The sequence below is a fragment of the Tetrao urogallus genome (genome assembly GCF_951394365.1).
Source record: "Tetrao urogallus genome assembly, chromosome: 20".
Taxonomy (NCBI): domain Eukaryota; kingdom Metazoa; phylum Chordata; class Aves; order Galliformes; family Phasianidae; genus Tetrao; species Tetrao urogallus.
The window spans coordinates 8,365,741-8,387,828 of NC_136833.1; the positions used below are offsets into that span (position 1 = coordinate 8,365,741).

Below are 22,088 nucleotides of genomic sequence, written 5' to 3' on the forward strand. Positions count from 1 at the left end.
GAGCTGCCCGTAGCGCTCACCTGGGGAGAGGCTGTGAGTCCTGCTCCACGGAACCGACTCCGGTTCGTGCTTCTCATTTCAGAGGAAGGAAGCAGAATGTCGCAGAAGCACCTGAAAGAAGCCTTCGTCAGTAACCTGAACGGAACCGGCCTGCTGGAGCTGACCCTGGGCATGCCGCTGGCCCCGCTCTGCCTGCTTTGCAGAGGGCTGCTCCTGGTGCTGCTCTGCCGGCATCGCGGGAAGCCTTTAAGCTCGAGGCCTTCCGGCCTGCTGCTGGACTTCGGTGTGCTGGTCGCCCCTCTGCTGTTCTCCTGCACAGTCCTGTCTTCAGTGTTGTTCCTGGTTCCAGCCATCCTCACAACCCTCTGTGCAGGAATATTTTTTACAATATACCGCCAAAGACAGCGTGACAGCCAGGTGCCCTTCAGGCAAATAGTGAAAGACTTTCAGAACACGTACCTGGATCCGGACTACATTCCGGCCATAACCGTGTTCCGTGTTTATGTCAATGTGTTGACTTCCATCAGCATCTTAGCAGTGGATTTCCCACAGTTTCCACGACGATATGCCAAAGCTGAGACCTATGGAACAGGAGTGATGGATCTGGGGGTTGGAGCTTTCATTTTTGGTAACGCACTCGTTTGTCCCGAAGTTCGACAGAAAGCGGCTGTGACACAACCCAAATTCTCCAGTCTGGCCAAGCAGCTTTTTGCCATTTGGCCATTGGTTGTTCTTGGCATTGGACGACTCCTTAGTGTTAAATCTATAGAGTACCACGAGCACGTTTCGGAGTATGGTGTGCACTGGAATTTTTTCTTTACCTTAGCCCTTGTGAGACTTGTGGCATCTCTGCTGTTAGTCATATTTCCCAAAAATAAATCTTGGATCGTGGCTGTGACTGTTGCTGTACTTTATCAGCTCATTCTTAACCTTACCCCTCTGAAGACCTTTGTCTTGCACGGCAGCAATGGCGAAGATAGTAGGACAGGCTTTTTGAATGCCAACAGGGAAGGGCTGCTGTCCCTCTTTGGGTACCTGGCCATATACATGGCAAGTGTGCAGGTGGGGCTCTATGTGCTGAAGCGCAGAGACTCCGTCAAAGACTGGATGGGAGCAGCGTGCCTCCTGCTGCTGGCAGCTCTGGTGCTCTTTGTGTTTCTCCACATATCCCAAGCCCACGCAGACCCCGTGTCCCGCCGCATGGCCAATCTGTCCTACTGCTTGTGGGTCATCGCTCACTGCCTCACCTTCTTTGTCAGCTTCGTGGTGGCTGATCTTGTGCTGGTGTTCACAAAGCTTCTCGTGAAGGGCTCTGCTGTGCCCTCGTGCTGGCGTGCTGTGAAGGCTGCAGACAGCAGGGAGCAGCGGCAGGCAGGGGCTGTGCACATCTGCCTGATTGCTGCCATTAATAAAAACCAGTTACTGTTTTTCTTATTAGCGAATGTTATGACTGGTATTGTGAATGTAATGATAGACACCATCCACAGCAGGGCTGCACTGACGTTATGTATACTGCACGTGTATATGTTTCTTAACTGTTGCATTATGTCTATATTGCATGCCAAAAATATAGTATTAAAATTTTGGTGATTCCACTCTGTCTCAAGGGGACTAGCTACACTTTGCTATATATTAATGGAAAAAGAAGTATCTTTCCCATATTTACCAATAACACAGATATAATATTTTATAACATAGTATTTATAACAGCTTGTTAAGACTTATGGATATTTATTGTTATTTTTACTCATTCATTTTTATACTTTGTTTCACCAAACCATGCAGTCAGTGCTGTTACCTGTTGAAAAACCTTTTTTTCCTGAAAAACCTTTTTTCTTTTTTTTTGCTTTGCTGAATACTTGTGCTGATAGAAAGACATTAATGTACGTCTTTCTGAAGGAAGCATGTATGCAGAACAACGTGAATTCAAGAGGTACATCCCAGTGCTGGTAAAATTCAGTACCAGTGTATGGAGTAGAAGCCAGATGAAAACCATGAGTAATTATGTAGAGAGAGACTTAACTGTAAAGATTTAGTTGGTTAAGGTCCTTGCATAAGTAATAGATAAGAGTAATTCTTTATCTAAAAGGCGTAGAGTAAGTGGATGCTTTAAAATGCTTTGGCCCCAGAAAGATTTGTGCATACATTCAACTCTGATGGCAGTAATGGTGTGTGGAATGTTAATCATAGATTGACATCTAAATTAGCCTTTGAATTAAAGCTACATTTATTTTCACCTTCAGTGCTGAATGTAAATGAAGACCCTATCTGAAGCACGATAAAACCCCACGGCAGATGAATTCATACAGGATTTGCTGGGATTTGTGGTGCAGATAATAAGAGCTGCACGGACTTCTCTAAGAAAACACAAAGATCCAAAGCTAATTCACCTGCAGCCTGCATACCAACATGCTGTGACAGCTCATCTTTAGGAGTGCTGCAGAATATGGTCTTCAGCTCTGCGTTAAGGTACTCAATGCCCACATATTTGTCTGTAAGGTTATTTTAAACAGTAGCTCATTTAGTAGTGTTTTGACAGCTGAGATGTCTTGAAATGGGAATGTTCTATGTGAGTTGTTAGCAGGCTGTGTGCAAATGGGAAGCAGCACACTGCAGTAGGTCAGGGTACCGATGTGTGTTGGTGAGAGATGTGCTCATCTATCACAGTCTTCTTGAAAACTCAGAGCAGAACACTCTTTTCATTCACTTCCTTAAGTCTGTTAAGACTGTTCTTGACCTCATTAAGTCCCTGAGAAGAGAAATATGTTTAAAAGTCATGAGGAATTCAAGAATGCAAGATATAAACAGTATAGAAGTAGAATATAGGTGATAGCTGATGATGAATGCCTAATGTTAGTGGAATGACAGGAGTGCACATGGGTCATATTTCAACTTTTTCTTTCTCTCTTGAATGCAATGAATCATAAAACCTAAGGGAGTTTAGGAGTGGCTCCAAATCAAATCCCTTAAGGCAGACATGCTGGGGAATGTTCTTAAATTTATGAGGTTCTCTCAGGCTTTGGCCAATAGAAAGATGCAGACTGAAGATTGTATACCATGGACACACTGAGTTCATGTTTGTTTACTTCCAAGTTATAGCCCTACAGTCTATGGAACTAAAGAAAAGCAGCCTGTATTATACTTGGAACAACTGCAATAAGCACGATTGTCAGAGTTGTTAGCAGTGCTTCCTGGTAGCTGGTGTATATATTTATTCCAAAACAATTCCAAACGTTGCCTGGGGAAGAAGGGCCTCCATCGCCGATTGGCCTGACTCGTTTGTGACAATAACTCACGGATATTCATTTCTGAAGTGTTTGAAGCACAAGGCCTGCAGTGAGCTCTGCCTGCGAGCACAAGTCTATCACAGTGGCTCAGCACGAAGGCGTTAACTGGGTGTGACAAAGCTGGGTTCTGTCTGGACAAGCAGCGCGCTGTCTGGATGTGAACTGCAATTTCATGAAGCTGGAATTCTGTGGGAGGGCTGCAGGGCCTGCAGGGGCCGGTGGGCAGCAGCTGCACCACGGAGCTGTGACTGCAAGGATGGAGCTGAGGGCATCATGTGAGGGAGAGCAGGGCACAGCACCGCTCCTCTGAAACCATGTGAAGCAAGCTGTTCACCGCTGAATTAATGAGCAACAATTAATTCCCATTACTTATTGTCAATAACAACCGTGGCGAGTTCTTCCCTGAAGCAACCAGCGGTTATTAATACTGAATGTTTTGACTATGAATGGATACAGATAATTAACCGTGCTCCTGCAGGAACCAAGAGATGCGCTCAGATCATAGAATCCATGCAAGGAAATGGGGAGCTGCAGGGGGCTTGAAAAGATGCAGGAGGAGTGAATAGCACTGGAGGCACCCAGCCCTGGTCCATCCCTGCCGCCCTGTGGACAGTGCCACAATTCACCTTACGTTTGGGTGTGTTAAGATGTGTAGGCTTATGTAGATCTACAGATACATATGAAAAAATGAGTCTTCATCTGTTAGGTAATTAGTAAAAGTTACATTATCAAGTGTAGCATGCCACTGACATCAGTAAGAATTGTAAAGCAGAGGACCAGGAAAAGAGAAATTGTATCATTTTTGATGTTATAACTTTACAGAACGACCTGTTTGTAAGGCTGTGGGATAGAAGAAACGTAGGTGAGCGGAAATGGTCACATTCATCCTTAAGGTTGCTCCTCATGAGTCATCAGGTCCTTCTTTCCAAATTTCATTATTTTTAAACGCGTTGGGTTTTGATGCAAACCTCAGCGTGCCTTCCGTTCCAGCCCTTTGAAGTCGAATGAAGACTCACACGAAGCACAGTGCAGGTTCGGGCCGTATCCTCAGCACCACGTCCTGCAGCACGGAATCTCTTCCGAGGAGAACAAGGGCACGAAGCGAGGGCACAAAGAGCTGCCTGCCTTTACTCTGCGGGGACCGACAGCTGCATTTCCTGCAGATCCTTCTCCAGGGATAAAAGCTACGTGAAAGGGAGCGGCGATGTTTTCGTAGCTCGTTTATTGACGCGCACACGTGTAGCTGCTGGGAGCGCAGCGTTTGGGCAGCGCCGCTGCCGTGCCTGCATCGCAACCCGTTTGTCGCACGATGCGGAACCGAGGGGAAAAGCGCCCGCCGCCAACCGCCTCGCTCCGCTGCGAGGGCTTCAGCGTGCGGAGCGACGGAGCGACGCGGATCGGGAAAGGCGATCCCAGCCGCCGAGGATCCGCCACGGCGCGGTTCAGCAGCCGCGGCGTTTCGTTTTCCGTCGGTTGCGCCACGCGCAGCGCCCGGCGATCCGCCCCTCTGCCCCCCGCGATGCGTTTCCGGCGGCGGAGGGAGGAGTGCGGCCGTTAGGGGCCGTTCGTAACGCGGCGTTGCCGCGGAGCTCCGCGGGATAACGGACGGAGCGACGCCTCCCGGAGCCTCGGCCGGACCGGGCGCTGCTCGCGGGTGAGGCGGGGCGGAGAGCGGCGAGATCTCGCGAGAGGACGGCGGGGCGGAGCCGGCGGCGGCGGCGGGGAGGGTTCGGGGAGGGGGAGAAGGAGAGGAGGGAGGCGGCTCTGTGGCGGAGCCCGAGGTGTCCGCCCGCCTGTCACAGCGCCCGGGCCGCGGACTCGCGGAGCGCCGGTAAAGGCCGGGGCCGGGGGGAGGGAGTGGAGCGGCGCGGGTCGCGGGGAGCGGGAGGGACGGAGGGCGGGCGGCTCCTGGCTTCCTCTGAGCCGTCGCCCGCGGGCCGCGGGCCGGGCGGGGCCGGGAGGAGCCGGGCCGCGGGAGGGCCCTGCCGGCCGCGGGCCCCGAGGCTCTCCCGTTCCCTCAGCCCGGCCCGCTGGCGGTGCAGGGGAGGGACGGAGCCGCCGGGGGGCCGCGGGCGGGCGGGAAGGGGGTCGGCCCGGCGCTTCCGTCTGCTCCGCCGCCCGCCCTGCCCTCCCGTCGCCCCTCGCTCCCGGGCTTCTGCCCGTGGCCTTCCGAGCTCCTCCGGCGCCGTGCAGGAGCGGCGGGCCCGGCGCGGCGCGTGGTGAATCAGGCGATGCGGAGCGCAGGCTCGCTCTCTGCTGGTGGTGAAAGTGTGCCGGCGGAGCGCGGCGGGCCTTTACCTCTGGGCGCTCCCTGCTCGCAGGCTGCAGCGCGGGGACGCGGCGGAGATGGCGCGGCTGGTGGCGGTGTGCAGGGACGGGGAGGAGGAGTTCCCCTTCGAGAAGAGGCAGATCCCGCTCTACATCGATGACACCCTGACGGTGAGTGCCGGCCCCGCTTCGCTCGGCGTCGGGGCGTTGCGAGGCCTTTCCCGGGCTCCTCCCGCGGCGATCGGCTCCGCGCTGCCCGGGGTTACCGGGCTCTGGGCCGAGCGGCTCCGTGTGACCGGTCGGGACTGAGAGTGAGTCGCTGCCCGGGGCCGGGGGTGGCTCCGAGCCCGGGCCAGAACGTGGAGCGCAGCCGGTTCTCGGTTCATAAGGAAAGGACCCCTCGAATGGCTGATTCGTGTGAACGTTAAACCCACGTCTGTGTTGGAGTGGTTGCCGTGCTTTAAAATAGGCAAAGAAGGGCTGAAGGTATTTTCCACAGCTTCGCCTTAAGGTAAGGGTTACTGAGCATGCAGCAATGTGCTGCTGCATCTACAGCGACAGAGCTGTGAGCTTCCATTCACTGTATGATGTGGGTCCCTGAAATGGGGGCTTTGCTGCTCTGGAAGGTGCGGCCCAAAGCCTGCTCTGCCTCCCTGCTCAGGAGAAGCACCCACATGGCAGGAGCGTGTGCAGCAGCTCTGCCGGCCAGCATTGCTCTCAGTTCTTATGGTAGGGGAAGGTCAGGTTGAGAACAAAACACGCTGTAACCAGGTATCCCTCTGTGTGAGTTCTGGTGTCAGCTTTGTGCCATGTGACAGTCACTGATGTTGCTTATATGATGTATAGTGTATGTGCTTTCAAACCCTGACCTGATTCGCCTTTTTCTTTTCTCTTAAATGTTTCCAACTTCATAATTTATATTCTTCCGTCTTCCAGCTCAAAACATTTGAGCACCTCCAGTTTGTAAGCCTGCAGTGACACTGATGAAGACTCTGTCTCAATCCCATCTGGTTTTGCATATTTTGCTGGGGGGCTCTTTGCTGTATTTTGGTTTTGATCGCTGTAAATGGCGCATATTATTAATTGTCGCTGGTTTTTGGCCCCATGTAGTCTGTCAGTGCTGGTTAACTGTGCTGTACACTGTGTAGTTTTCCACTCAAGTTTTTCAAAGCAGTATTTTCCTCCCTTGCAAGGATTTATTGACAGCACTGTGTTGGAATACCTTAAGTTTTGAGCTTGCTGTACGTCATCTGTGAGATCCTGAGATACCTTGTCTGTTCGATCTTTTTTTCCCTCGTATAATTTGAAGGTCTCAGATTCTTTTTTCTTAGATTCCTGTGTACAAATGACTAGCTAGACTGTGCTAAGCAGACGCACCGTGCCATTGTTACCATTTGCTGTACTTAATAGGTTGAGAGAGGGAGTGTGGAAACTCGGCCAACCCAAGCGTGAGATGGATGAATTGACTTAGGCTGACCTGAAATTGCGTTTCTGATGTAGTTCCAGAATTTATTTCCCTGCCACAAATTTTGCACATTTGTGCTGTGTTGTTGCTGTAATTTTTTTTTCTACAGCAGAGGCATGCTGTAGTGTGATTGAAAAGGTCCCTATAGCTGTAAATCAGTTTGGTGTCCATCTGAGTGAGGGGCATTTATGTAAGTGCAAGTCATCCTCACCACAAACAAATACTGTCTTGCGTCTGCTTTTCTTTGTTTTCCCTGTTCTTTTGCTGTTATAAAGCATTCAGATTTCTGTGTCTGGGGGTGAATAAATCTGCAGAAACAGAGGAATGGAGTTATTGCTTCCTTGTCTTGGAGCCTCCTGTGACTTTTATTTTAATTCTTAAGGAGAGCTGTTGCAGGAGGTAGATAGGGAGGTAGTTGTGCTTGAGGTGGGTGCTGTTGTCTTTGAAACATAATTTTATCTTTAACATTATCTTTAAAAATGAATGTCAGAATTAACTGGCTTGTGTTGGCCCGTTTGAAACTCAAAAAATGAAAAGCAATGGGCCCACTGAGTGGTTTAGAACGCTCTTGAGCTTGTAGTGCTGCTCCCAGGCATGCAGGCGCCTCCCTGGGTGCAGTGCAGCACCGCTCCTCTGCTCACTCTCACCTGTCTGTCTCTTATGCTTCAACTTGAAATCGAAGGAGCTGTAAATACCTGGCTCTTTTCATTTCTTAAGCAGCTTTTAGGGTCTCCAGAAGGTGTGCCCCTTGATGTGGCCGTGTGGTTGGTGTTCAACCGGCTAATAAAATCTCATCTAACAGATGCATGAATTAATTCAGTCTTTGATAATGTAACTGTGTTGTGCCCAACGCCCATGGGTGTTGTCTGATAGCGGATGATAAATGAAAGAGGAGAGAAATGTGCAGATGTCTCTTCTCTCTGTGTTAGCAGGTAGTGCTGTTACTTCTGCATAGAGCTTGCTCCTGACGGGGACATGAAATGAACCATCCAGGAAACCTGTCACCAAGCAGCAAAGGTTTGCGCTGCTGCACAGTGTATGGGGCAGGGACAAGAGAAGGGAAGAGGGGAGAGAAATGCCCCAGGGGTCAGAATTCACAGTGAGTTTGGCGCAGTTGTGCACCAATGCTGTCCTCCCCCAGCATGTGGCAGAGCAGAGAAGCGCCATGCTCTCTGGCCTTAGAGAATAGATGTTTGTTTTGGAGCAGTGCTGAGTGCTGTAGAAGTAAGCGTGCAGTTCTGTGGGGGTGGTGGCAGCGGTGGTGATGCCAGCAGGGAGCCCTGTCCTTAGCAGCTGCCTGAAGGAAGCCAGTGCTGGCCTGTGGAAAGAGAACGATCCGGGCTGCTTCATCTCGGTGCTGGGTGGTGTTCGAGTTGTTAATCAAGCTCTTGTTTTGTCTTTCAGATTGTAAAGTGGACTCTCAGTGTTCTTGGTGATAAAATTGTATTTCTCAGTTTGGACAGAGAAGATGAATGAAGCCAGTCTTTGCTTTTGCTTCTGTTTGGCTTCATTTTTCCCCATGGTTATGGTGGAGTTTTGTCTAACAGTTATTTCACTTTTTTTAGTTCTCAAGATGTTGCTCTCTTTGCTTCATAATTGGAAAAGGGTTATTAATTACTTGCTGGTAACCCCAGTGTTCTGCAGGCTTGATGTTTTTCTTGGAGCCCCTTGAGAGCTGCAGCTGCAGACACAAAACAAAGGATACCTTGGAGTGCCTTGTGGAATTAACGCCATTTTAAATTCACCTTTGAAAGAGACAACCCAAAGTCATGGAACTGTTGTGCTGTTCTTTTCATACTTTTATAAATTGTTTTGCTGTTGGATTAGTTAGTGTTGACGTGCAGTTCTTTCTTTCCTGTAGATGGTGTAACAGAAATAGTGGTTTTCCATCTCGTAACTGCTGCTCTCCTACACCAGCTCTTGGAATGTTTGCTGTTTGCAACCCTCCTCTAGAACATCATATTAGTGACAGTTGTTAATTTGCTGAAATGTTCATTGTTTTAAACTGTTCTTGCACTTTTCCAAGCTTGCAGTGCAGTTATGCTAAAAGAATGAGGGTTTAACGTTGTCTGTCTTAATGTCCTGTTGTTCCTCGGGAAGAAAAACAAACAAATGCTGCACGTTCAACTTCTGAAAGCCTTTTTTCTCCTATTTCACTCAGATGGTGATGGAATTTCCCGACAACGTGCTGAACCTAGATGGACATCAGAATAACGGTGCACAACTGAAGCAGTTCATTCAGGTGAGTATCTCACCGTTTTTTAAAGAAAGCCACGTGTTACTAGGTTCTGGTTTCTGTAGATTCCTGCCCTTATGTCTCTAGGAGGGAGGTTGTTATTCCTGGAATGAGTTCATGAATAACACATCAGTACATGTGAGCAGTTGTGTTGGTACCAAAGGGCACTGGCTGCCTGCACTTTTGGTACTTCACAGCTCGTACACTGTTGTCTTCCCAGGAGATGTTGCTGCATATCCAATTAAAATTAAGAGCTGGTCACTGCTGGTTAATTCTAAACAAAAGCTATGCTTTTTGATACGTTCAGACTTCTTGCTATACACTCTGGTACTGCTTAGACAAGTAGGAGTGTGTATTGCTTAAGACCTTACAGTTGTACCATACCAAGACAGCATAAGTGTGGTAGTTTATAGATTAGGTGTAGCTGAACAGAGACATTTTTGCTGTGCCCCTCACAGTTATGCACTGGCAGTGTAAGTAGCCCTGTGACACCTGTAGCCAAAAGAAGGGGAAGCAGAAGACCACAAGCAGCCAAAGCCTGATGTCAGAAGGAACAGGGCTGTTTGGTCGTGGGCATCTTGTACTCCTGCACTGGGGTTTGGCAGCAGACGTTGGGACATATGCTGCATACGAAGCATAGCTGTGTTGTGAAAATAGCTCATTTTTGTTGTTGCTGTGATTAGTGCTATTAATTACAGGAAAGAGGATTATTGCAGAGTGCTATCGCTTGTCAGATTGTTTAATGTGCCTTCCTTTCAGAGCACAAACATGTAGTGTTTTCTGATTATAGCTTTACTTGTTATAATAAATTACTTGAAGTGAACCAAAAATAGTCTTGCACTTCAGTTGGTGTGTTTATACATTCCATGTGACTGATTATTTTGCTGTATTTTGTGGTCTTCTTTCTTGACAGCTGAGTTCTACATTAGCAGCCTCTAACTGGGTGTGATATGACAGCAGTGTGGCAAGACATTCACTGTATAGATACGAAGTACAGCTTTGTAAGCCTGTCTGTATAAGCAGGGGAAGATGAGACAATTAATAGAGTGACAGCACTCTGCTCCTCTAGATAATGTTGGGAAGTGCCTGCAGCACTGATACTTGAAGTGTGGATTTGTTGGCTGTTGTGTGAGGAAGGAACCATCTGTTCCGTTTAGCTGTGCTAGTGGAAGTTCAGAGCTGGAGTCCGAGCCAGTAACGTGGCAGTTAGGAGAAGCAGGAGGGTATCCTTATGCTCCTTATGGGTCTGTGCAGGGGTGTCTTTGACAGGGGAATGAGGAGAAGCACCTCGAGCTGTTCGTTGACGTAAGAAATATTAGAAGGTGTTCTCTGTGAAGCTCTATTATTAGCACACATTGAATGTTCACTACTGAAGTGAAATGTTTCACCCTGAATAGTAATGTGTGCTTTCCTGAGTTACGGGTGTTAGATTTGTAATGGGAAACAGCATTCAGCCTGTCAGGAACAGTGCTGCAGAATTGTTTTGGCGTGAAGAAATGAAGGTGGTTGTAAGTGAGATTTCCATACATAGCAATGAGCATCCAGGAGTTTCCTTTCTGTGTGCCAAGGATGAAATGAGTGTGAGTAGAAGATGAAAACGTGTGGAGTTTGCATATGAGGCCCTTCAGTAAAACATCTGTGCTGAGTTGCTGTAAGAAGGGCTTCTCAGTGATGGGCACAGGGAGGTGTGCTGTCTGCTTGGCTGCGTTGCTCGCTGATTTGAGTGGCAGGAGAGAGCAAGAGGAGAAAAAGTTATTTCCTTTCTGAGAGCAGACTGTAAGACTTGAAGCAGGATTGCTCCTTTGATGGTAGTGGGCTGTGGTTCATGGAGTACTGGAGGTGATTAGTAGGAAGATGGTGACCTGAGGCTCTTAAGCACTGCATATGGTTTCCAGCACACGTGTATTTTGATAAGGAAACGTCAAAAGCAAAGAAAGTAGAATGGTTTAAAGTGTGTTTCTATTTCTTTATTTCTAATTATTTCCTTTCTTATTCGCCTTTAGAGACATAGCATGCTTAAACAGCAGGATCTCAATATTGCCATGATGGTGACATCACGTGAAGTTCTGAGTGCTCTTTCTCAGCTGGTCCCATGTGTGGGGTGTCGTCGCAGCGTGGAGCGTCTGTTTTCTCAGCTGGTTGAGTCTGGAAATCCAGCCCTGGAGCCTCTTGCAGTTGGGCCGAAGGGGGTTCTTTCCGTAACTCGAAGCTGTATGACTGATGCAAAGAAGCTTTATACACTGTTTTATGTGCATGGGTAAGTTAGTCCCACAGCTGTATTAGAACTACTAGAATTGGCCTGGAAAATCCACACTGTATTTTCCTTGGGTACTGCAAGAGTGTTGTAAGAAAAAGTAGCAGCTAGGAAGAAGGCTTTAGATTTAATGTTCGTTAGCACAGGAGCTGAATCAGCCTCTTGAAAGTTTATCTGGATAACCAGATTTTCTGTACACTAAGTTACCCTTTTTCTGTAGGTCCAAACTGAATGACATGATTGATGCAATTCCTAAAAGTAAGAAGAACAAGAGATGTCAATTACACTCTCTGGACACACACAAACCAAAACCACTGGGGTAAGTTGGGGTTTAACGTATGCGATTAATCCTAAAGTACTTGAGGAACCAGACTGCAGGTACATCCAGATCTTTTTTTTTTTATTTCTATGCTGTTATCTATTTGCCAGAGTAGTAATTTCCAAGCTATTTGAATTATAGTAATCCCAGAAAACTGCCTGGAAGAGAAGCAGGGGCACTCAGGAATTTTGGGTAGCGAATGTTAGAGTTGCTTTTCATAGGAAAGTGCTTCACATTTTGGTTTTTGTTAATGTGGTGGCAGGCTGCTGCTGTGGTTCCCTTTCTCTGTAAAAATACTTGGTTAATTTCAAAGCTAGCTGCTGAAAGCTAACTTGACCATTACAGACCAGTACTTCTCTGTGCTTTTTGTATCTCATTTGGATCATGAAATGGAATATAGTGTGCCCAGGGCATGGATGGCTTCTGCATTGTGATAGAAACAGTGCTCTAGAAAGAGAAACTGCTTTTTAGTTCTCTATACCAAAGCAATTGATCAGCAGTTTTCTCAAACTGAGGTGAAATGACGTGCTAAATAAATGTCATTTTCCTTGAGGTTGTTTGGGGGGGGAGAGGGGAAAGCCTTGTTTGGTCATTAGTTAAAGGCTTTGTTGTGGTTGGGTGACAAAATTAAAGCTAAAGGTCTGTAAACCATTTTCTCAAAATATGACAGCATGTTTTGAATACATCAGTGCAAAAGGTGCGTGTGTGCTTCTGTATAGTAGGAGGTGAAATGGTCAGAAAGATGCACCATACAGAGCTGTGGTGTGGGGTGTCGTCGTTGTTTGTGCTGGTGCTGAGGTGATAACCAATAAATGTGGGTACTGTGCTTAGCTGCAGTGCAGGAGAACTTCAGCTGTGTTCTGCTTGTGGTGAAGCACCCAACCTGTGGAAGTTTGCCCCTCACGTTTCCAAGGCAGGGTTTGGATTCTGTGCAGGTTCTGGGCATGGCTGACTGGTGGGCTGTGGGCACCTGCAGCCTGGCCTCTGCTGCTGCTGCTTGTGCTGCTGGCTGCAGACTTGGTTGCAGACTTTGCACGTAATTGTTTTAAAACTTATATTACATAAACAGAAGGTCATAGAGGTGCATTTAAAGAAAAAAATACAGGAATTCCAAGTGTTTTTGCAGTTTGTTTTTAGTAAGATTAATGTTTTCTTTTTAAGAACGTATGTGGCAGAACCTGCGCTCAGCCTTTAGGCAAGGCGAAGCAGTTCTGCAAATGGCCATAGAGAGGAAAATGCTGCCCTCATGCTGGAGGAAGTCCCCTCTGTATTCTGGGCACTGGCAGGATAATGTGTGAAAGAACAATACTTGAATACTGCGAGTAAAGCTTTTGGCTTTATCTGATAGTGTGGTGTGTGGGCAGTCAGTGTGGTTTGCTGGGGGAGCACAGTGTGCACTTTGTGCTCAGCCGCTGTCCGCTGTCACACTGCAGGCGTGCTCAGGGCGTGCAGCACCAATTCTGCTCCAAGGAAAGCTGCTGAGATCACAGCATAAATAAATATACTGGAGAAACTAATTATTGCATGGGAATGCTTCTTCCTCTGTTTTACTGCTCTGTTGTATCTGTACACAAGTTTAAACAGAGATGACCATTGTGAGAACTGCAAGCGTATCCAAAGCTGTGAGTAGAGGTGACTTGCTCCTTCCAGTGTGTTCTTGGCTCTGTGAGCGTACTTCAGGCACATCCAGTGGTGGTGAGGGAAGTATTTTAACACGTTTTGGAAATTTAATGAAGTAAGTTGACGTATGAAATGTGAACTACCAGAAATATTACAGCCTGGGTATGATTACACTTAAGGTAATGTACTGAAAAACTACTGGCTTTCAGCTATAAAAAGTCATCGTGGATCTGGGTTTATGAACATGGGTAGCAAACTCTGTGTCTATTATCTGACTCTTCTCTGTAATTTAAGGCTTAGCCTGTGAAAGTGTCAAAGCAAATGAAGGAACGCTGCAACGCTTTCATGGTGCCTATTTGGGAAAAACAGCCAGTTTGTAATAGATATGGTACAGGCTTACAATTTCTTTTACTATATGACAGTGAAGGGAGCAGTAGTACACTCAGTGCAGAGAAATTAAGTGCAGATAAGAAAAATAGTGAAGACAGCAAGAAGGAGGAGAGCAAGTGTAGGATCACTTTCCACTGTGGGCCCTTCCAGGGAGCGGTCAGGTAAACTACCAGTGCTTTCATTTGCTTCTTTCCCAAACTGCCAGCAGGATAACATGCTTTCTTACAGGTCTGTTTGTTGTTTGTTTGCAGGGGATGTTGGATGGATGTATGGGAGCTCATGTCCCAGGAGTGCAGGGATGAAGTAGTTTTAATTGATTCTAGCTGCCTCTTAGAAACATTAGAAACGTATCTACGAAAACACAGGTATGTTGCAAGAACAAAGGCACCTTGAGACATACATGCTGCATTTTCTTGTTAATCAAAATAAGTGTGTAGTCTACACAATGTCTAAAAGTTTACAATTTTCCTGATGGCATTCTGATGCTGTTCTAAAACTAAGATCTCCGCTTTGTGGTGGTAGAGGACCTTACCAGATTGCATCTTAAGCTATGGTTTACAACTTGTTGTTTTGAAATTGCATATTCTTTGTATCTGTTCACATTTTAATACGTGTTACGTGAATCTAAGCACAAGTTTAAATCGTGTAGCAATGATGAGTATTTTAGCAGCAGCTTCAGTACGCGCTGATGCCCGAGCATCAGGATTTTGGGTGGTTCATGGCTTTTTTTTGGGTTGTTTTTTGTCTTTTTTGAGGGTGGATGTAAAGTGAGCAATGGCAAGAATTCTAATTTCAGGTAAAACTACCCCTTTTTTTGTGGTACTTAAAGGAGTTTAATGGATGTCTTTAGAACCCTGTTTCTGAGGGAATCTTGGATTACTTTTGTTCTAAACTAATACAGTATAACAGTAATTCTGTGTAGTAACAGGAAATAACAGTAGTGCCAAAGCAGTGCATTTTAGTTAATGCAAAAAGTTGAAATGGATGGCTTCTATCCCAGAAGTTTTCCTTTCTGCCAGAGCTTGTAGGAGTGTAAGGCTGTGACTCCCAGAGCTGCCCTTTGGCGGCAGCCTGTTGCCTTTGGGGCTGTGCCACCTTTGAGGGGTGTACACAGGTTCACAGTAATGGGAACAAGGCTAATAGATGCAGATTCCAGGCTGGTGCTTATACATCCTGTTCCTTAAACAGGTGTCTGTGACAGAGTAGTGCCAGTGCTGTTATGCCTCTCTTGCAGGGAAGGAGTGGGGCTCAAACTGATGGTTGCATGTGCGTGATGGATGGTAGCTTTAGCACTGGTTAGAACCTTAATTTCCAGCGGTTTCAAGGTTCAGATAAAAGCTGTGGGGGCACAGATGGGTGTGGGGATGGTGGTGTGGAAATAACACTTTGGAAACAAAATAACTTTAATCTCCTGTGACATTAAACATGGTGTTGGCCGTGTTCCTGATGCTAACCTACAATAATGTGACTGTTTTCTTTCCTTTCGCCGCAGAAACTAGCCAGTTATCATAGCTCTATCAAACACCCAAATATGTTTGACTTAGTGTTGTCAAGTGACTGGACAAACTAGGGAAGGGAAAAACACCATCCAGAGATGGCATGAGGAGCAAACTTTTCAAGCTGAAAGCTGAAATGTGAGCAGCTTGTCTGACTTGCATTTTTAGAATAATACAGCAGACGTTTTGTAGCTTCTTGAAGATTACTTTTAAATTAGTTTTGTTGTGTTTAAATTATAACAGACTTCATAACTGTACTGTTCTCCTATCAGCTATCTGAGCTGTCCTATTTACATTGAGTACACTGTATTATAAACAACCCTTGTTTTGCTATCTGTGCAGTAATCCAGTAGTTCAAAATATATTTCAAGGTGCTTGTAGTGGAAGCTACTCTTACACAGCAGGCAGCAGAGGATTTTCCTTCTTACTTGTTATCCCTCACTCAAATATCTGTTAAATAACTGGTTACTAATAACTAAAGTAACTTGGAGTGTGTTACTTTTCCTTCCTTGCACTAACTGTTCAGTTTGCTCGCTATCAGATCTCTGATCCTTGATTGTGTATGGAACTGCATATTCATGTAGGAATTTCTTCATGTTAACAGTTAGATTGATTTATGTCTTGGAGCATGGAAGCTGATACTCCAGCTTGTAACATATGATGGGTAGTATAATGTGTATGGTAAACTCACGTGGCTTACACCCAAAGTCTGTGACTGTTTCATGTTTTCAAGTAAGATAAACCTCAGCATGACCTATTTTAAATATAGCATGCACTATTAAAGAGCTCAGTGTGCTTTAACTTGGATGAAGCTGCTCCAAGTTTCTGCTCGAATAAGAATTCAATTCTGTTACGTTTTGTATTTCACTGCAGGTTTTGCACTGACTGCAAGAATAAAGTACTTCGGGCATACAATATTCTTATTGGTGAGCTAGACTGCAGCAAAGAGAAGGGCTACTGTGCTGCACTGTATGAGGGTTTGCGTTGCTGCCCACATGAACGCCATATACATGTATGCTGTGAAACAGATTTCATCGCACACCTCTTGGGTCGAGCTGAACCAGAGTTCGCAGGAGGGTATGAGTATGTAATTTGCTAGAGTGGGCTATCTAGCGCTTTGCTTCTTTATTTTATTACCAAATGTATTTTGCACAAGTGATTTTTTTGCCTCCTTGCTGCACAACAAACTCCTGAGCCTCGATCCTTGTGTTGAGGTGGACTTTAAAGGTAGTGCTTCAAAGTAGTGCAGATACGTGCTTTTGATTTTTAAGTGCGTTTAACTCTGAAGGCAAGACTGAAAGCAGTTGCTGAACGTCTTCTACTTCATTTGGTCACTCATTAGGGCTGCCTGCTTTTCCATTGAAGTGCTCAGAACATGCGAAATAGAAAGAGAACCTTGGTTGAATGTTTAACTGAATGCTCCGTGTTGAACTTCATTTTGTTGCCATTTGTATTTTGTAGTAATATTTGAACCTGTACCTTGCAACTTGAACACAAAATTAAAAATGCAAAGCTCAGCTCACTGTCTTTAGAACTAGATCATAACTGTTGGATTAGAAGGGAGGGTAATTACTTCTGTACCAATTGTTCTTTTATTCATAATAGATACGGTTTAATACTGAAGTATATTTTATTTTGTAAGGTAGATAATGTACACGCTTCAGTTATCTGGAATGCAAATTTAGGAGCTTAAAGTGTTTGCTATACATTAAGTAAGAACTTTAGGAAATGAAAGAAAAGGCCGTATCTCTTTGACATTAAAACTCCACTGATCCCTTCTAGTAGGAGCAGAGAGACTGAGGGAAGTCACAGGGTGGAAGGCAGAGTGCAGCTTAGCCATACTGTGCTCCAGTTAGCACGTCAGGAATGTAGTACTGAGCTGGTCCTTTCTATTTTGCATCTGCATGCAGCACAGCAGAACTCAATTAAAAGAGCTGTTCATGCAAACACAGCTTCGGTTGTACGTACAGAAAATACCTCCTTGAGTTGCTTTGATCTCTTGGTAGACTTCCAGGTACTTTAACAATACTCTGCTTTGGTTGAACTCTCCTCTAGACGAAGAGAAAGGCATGCTAAGACAATAGACATAGCCCAGGAAGAAGTTTTGACCTGCCTGGGTATTCACCTTTATGAAAGATTACACCGAATCTGGCAGAAGTTGCGAGCTGAGGAACAAACGTGGCAGATGCTTTTCTACCTGGGGGTTGATGCTTTACGCAAAAGCTTTGAGGTAAAACTCCATTCTTTATTTAACTTGTGTTTCATTGCTATGGTGACTATGTACGTTTTCACTGACCGTATTTTTGTGCTTTGTTCTGAGGCTGGGCTGGAAGGAGCTTCCAGGGCGGTGTGTTTGACGCCCCGTTACGTGCTGTGTTCTGAGAGGGGTCTGCACTTCACAAATGAGGCTGCCTGAAAAATCAGTTGGATTTTTCACTGGTTCCTCTAGGCAGAAAGCTGCAGGAGTGCTGCAGCAGTAGTTGTAATGTGGTTTTCTGTCCTGCTGTGTTAGATAATCAGAGTTTCTATCATGTAAACACAGATACAAAAATCTGTTCAAGTCTCTGCTTCTCACTGAAAAATGAGACCATGAGCCATGAGAATAAACGCAGTGCTCCTCCCACCTCCCTTCCATACCCCTTCTCTGTCGGTTGGAATCTAGTGCCTGAATCCAGCACTCTTCTTCTACACTCACTATTGCTGCTTTGACTTTATCACTGACGGTGCTTGCCTGCTATTTTCCCCCTTTATCAATGTAAAAACTTGAGTAGTGTTAACTTCTATAAGCAGATCTAACCTCTCGTGTACAGATGGCTGTGGAAAAAGTGCAGGGGATCAGCAGGTTGGAACAGCTCTGCGAAGAGTTCTCAGAAGAAGAAAGAGTGCGGGAACTTAAGCAGGAGAAGAAGCGCCAAAAACGAAAGAACAGAAGGAAAAATAAATGTGTGTGTGAGATCCCCACCCCTCTGCAGGCAGCAGAAGAGAAGGAAATAAATCAAGCAAAGGTAAACACCTACAGCTGTAGCTTTCTGCTGGTGTTAAATAACTGATCCCTGCCTTGGTGCTTCATTCATCGACTGACATTTCTGTTCTGCAATTCTGGAGAGGTTTTTAGGAATTTTGTTTTTGGGAAGCAGTTGTTGATGGCTGCTGGGATTTATCTCTTCTCAGATTAGCACAGTCTTTTTGTGAAGCTGTTACTTTGGGGCTTTGTTTCTGTTTTAATTTTAAAACTGGGAGGTCAGCTTATGATGGAGTATTTTTCAACCATTGTTTCTTAAAGTTATCACTTCAAATAAGAGATTTCAAATGCTACTTGCAGACAATTGCCATTAAATTTTTGGGAAAGGAAGGATAAAGTGCAGTTGTTTTAAATGTTGGTTTTGTTTTTTTTTCCCATGTGCTCCTGAAGAATTTAGCAGTGCTGTGGCTGTTATCAGTGTCAGCTGCTACTTCTTAAGGAAAGAGCATCTTTTCTAAAAACACTGACCGAACTAATTGCAGTAATTGCATATATTGGTTTTGTGGATTTTGTTTTTTATCTGTTTGAAGGAAAACCTGGACTTCACGGAAAATAGCTGCAAAGCCTGTGGTAGCCCTGAAGAAGCTAACAGTTGTGTAGAAGTCATTGTTACCAATGAAAGCACTTCTTGCACCTGTCCTAGTAGTGGTACCCTGTTAGGTTCACCCAAAATAAAGAAAGGTACGTCAGACTCTGGTTGTTTGCCATTTGTGGAGTCGTTTGTGGAGTAAACAGTGTTCAGTTATATTTAAAAAATAGAGTTATTTTTAAAAGTATCTCTGTCACTAGAGGTGTGAATAAGGAATATGGAACAGCTACCGCAGATGATTGTAACTTTCTGCTTCAACTCAGGTCTATCTCCACATTGTAATGGTAGTGATTGTGGCTATTCATCCAGCATGGAGGGCAGCGAGACGGGATCTCGAGAGGGGTCAGACGTGGCCTGCACTGAAGGCATTTGCAACCATGATGAAAATGGTAGGTTTGGGAAGAAGTTCATGTTGTTTCAGCACGTGCAAAACTTCCTTGTGTCTAAGGAGAATACGCCCTGTCTTCTGCAGGAGATGATGCCTGCGTCCATCGCTGCGACGACAAAGAGGAGGATGGAGATAGCTGCGTGGAGTGCTGGGCTAATTCAGAAGAAAGCAACACAAAAGGCAAAAACAAAAAGAAGAAAAAGAAAAGTAAAACTTTAAAGTGTGAGAACGAACATGTAAGGATCCACGAGTATTCTGGAATAGCTATTTAAGTGCATACATTTGTAAAGAAGCATCTGAAATTTCTGTTGTGACTCACGGTCAGCGACGTAGTGTTGGTCTTCTGGTATTTCTCCATTCCGTTTTTGGAATGGAGGTCCTTGGGTTGATTGTAGTGGTAGGAATCTCTTCTCTCATGCATCCCTTAGCTCGTGTGCTTCTGTGCACTCTCAGTGTATTGACATGCTGTTTTCCTCCAAGCACACACACTTAAAAATATGTATATATCCTTGTCCTTCTCTTGAAAGTTTTTCTTTCCTCCTTCCTTCCATCTGAACTCTCAGTGGTTCAGTTTTAACACCGCTGTTTTGGATTTTAGATTCAGAAACTTGGAAGCTGTATGGCAGATCCAGGTATCAGAGAGACCTCAGGAAATACAACGCACACAGAGTTTCATCGTGACAAGACCAAAGACACACATGCTGAAAGCTGCTGTAGCTCAGAAAAAAGTGGGCAGCAGTTGCCTTGGTTTGAGCATATGAAAAATGTGTCACAATTTGCAGAACCTACAGAAATGTCACTTGCTCCTGATACTGGAAAAGGTGCCAAGAGCTTAGTGGAGCTCCTCGTAAGTAACCACTTACACTGCAGTTATAGGCTGCTGCATACTGCTTCCAATCGTAGTGATTGAGGGTGGGGTTTGGAACTTCACATCCCAATGAGGAGCTGTTACTGCAGATAATGTAATCGAAGCTGAAATTCATTGCTTGCTCTCCCAGTGCTCGCTTGGTTTGCTTTGGCATTTTCTCTGTGAAGTGTGTAACCCAGTTGCTTTACAGAGGAGGAGGAATTGCTTGTCACTGGAATGCGAGTGAAGGAACTTGCAGTATAAGTGTTTGTTGTTAAGGATTGGGTCTTTCCGTAAAATGAAGCATGCATTACTGATGCCTTTGTGCTTCAAATATTGCTTCCCATGCCAGGCTCCTTGGCATGCTTCCTTCTGTCTCTCTTCCTTTTCCTAGTCCTTTCTCATGCTCTACTTTCCTGTTGCTGTAATTAAGAACAGAAAAAAAACCCACCCACAAACTCAAATAATAGCAATTCACTGAAAACGTGCGAACACTGAAGCTTTCTTTAAAGCATGGGTTTCATGACTGCACAGAGCACTTCTTACCCAAGAGAGCAGAGCATCGTGAACCAGGTGGTGGGATTAGCCAGCTCAGGCTTCTGTGTTGTGACGTGGAGGCAATATCTTTCTTCAGAGGAACTGTAAACAGCACCTATGGTTGCCAGGCAGGTATATTGTATAGAGAGGTGCCCTGCTGGAGACTTTAAACACCTGTTTTTGTTTGTAGGATGAATCCGAATGCACTTCTGACGAGGAAATCTTTATCTCACAAGATGAAATACAGTCATTTATGGCAAACAACAAGTCTTTTTACAGCAATAGAGAACAATACCGACAGCATCTGAAGGAGAAATTTAATAAATACTGCCGTTTAAATGATCACAAGAGGCCCATTTGTAACGGTTGGTTGACAACGGCTGGAGCGAACTAAACACAATAAAATAGCTCTGTCTTTCATTGAAATTCTCGAGATGACTACTGCGCCTTCTCTTTCAAAAACTTAATTTAGTGAATTATGGCAAAATTTTATCTTAAATTAATGTGATTCTTTTTTTTTTTTTTTTTCCTTTCTTGTTTTTTTGGGGGAGGCTGGTGGAGGTGATTTCATTACTTTTGTTCTTTCTTCAGGCTTGTATCTTTAGTTGAGTAGCTGTGCAAGCCTCTCTTATAATTTAAGCCATCTCTTTTCATTAAATGTTTCTCTTACTGTGAGACTTACAAAAAGCAGACTAGTGGCAAAGTAATGTTGTACCTATAATTCTGTACAGAATGACAATGAGCTGAATATAAGATTTTACAAAGTAGACATCCATTTGCAAAATGTTTTGGATGTAATATGTTAAAGCGCAATGTGCAAAATTTAAATAAAGAATATTTATTAATATGCATAGTAAAAATGGGTGTACACGTTTCTGCTTTAAGTGCTTTGGCACAGTTTGAGTTACTGCTGTTCAGGGTGGACGAGAAGCTCTTAGTTTGGTTTGTGGAACTTCTTGGAGGTAACAGTGAGGTGAAGAAGCTTCCCTAGGAAAAGTACAGCTGGTTTGTTGGTGCTTGTGGAAGCAGTGTGGTTCTGAGCCTGTGCCCCTGTGCTGCTTTGAGGGCTTTTCACTGAGCTGCCTCGGAGTTGGGGCACTGCAGCACTTGTTGACAAAGCCGACGTTCAGCTCTCTGATGCTCTCAAACAAAAAGAGGTTTCCACACACCTTGATGTTTCCTTAATGAAATAAGGAGCTCAGTTCTGAAGATCAAACGTGAGTGCTTTGCTGTGAACTTTTCAACCCTATCTTGTTCTTATTGCTGTAGTATTTGGTGGTCTGACTCGTGTGTAAGAGGAGGATCTGACGAGTGGCAAAGGTAGGGAATGTGGGAGAGGTGTGTTGGGGATGGGGGGGTATTTCTTGTGG

At 45.3% G+C, this 22,088-nt stretch overlaps 2 protein-coding genes across 2 annotated transcripts; both read left to right on the forward strand.

Annotated features, from left to right (window-relative positions):
* Positions 1 to 96: 96 nt before the first annotated feature.
* Positions 97 to 1,590, forward strand: PIGW (phosphatidylinositol glycan anchor biosynthesis class W; the record flags this gene model as incomplete). The annotated part of the gene is made up of 1 exon (XM_079545028.1): positions 97 to 1,590. The coding sequence occupies one exon, from the start codon at positions 97 to 99 to the stop codon at positions 1,588 to 1,590; it is 1,494 nt and encodes a 497-aa protein (XP_079401154.1).
* Positions 1,591 to 5,633: 4,043 nt separating this feature from the next.
* Positions 5,634 to 21,112, forward strand: GGNBP2 (gametogenetin binding protein 2; the record flags this gene model as incomplete). Its single annotated transcript, XM_079545150.1, has 13 exons — positions 5,634 to 5,726; positions 9,182 to 9,262; positions 11,260 to 11,513; positions 11,731 to 11,829; positions 14,091 to 14,204; positions 16,209 to 16,412; positions 17,391 to 17,565; positions 18,146 to 18,340; positions 18,888 to 19,038; positions 19,210 to 19,335; positions 19,419 to 19,570; positions 19,933 to 20,181; positions 20,909 to 21,112. The coding sequence occupies 13 exons, from the start codon at positions 5,634 to 5,636 to the stop codon at positions 21,110 to 21,112; spliced, it is 2,097 nt and encodes a 698-aa protein (XP_079401276.1).
* Positions 21,113 to 22,088: the final 976 nt, after the last annotated feature.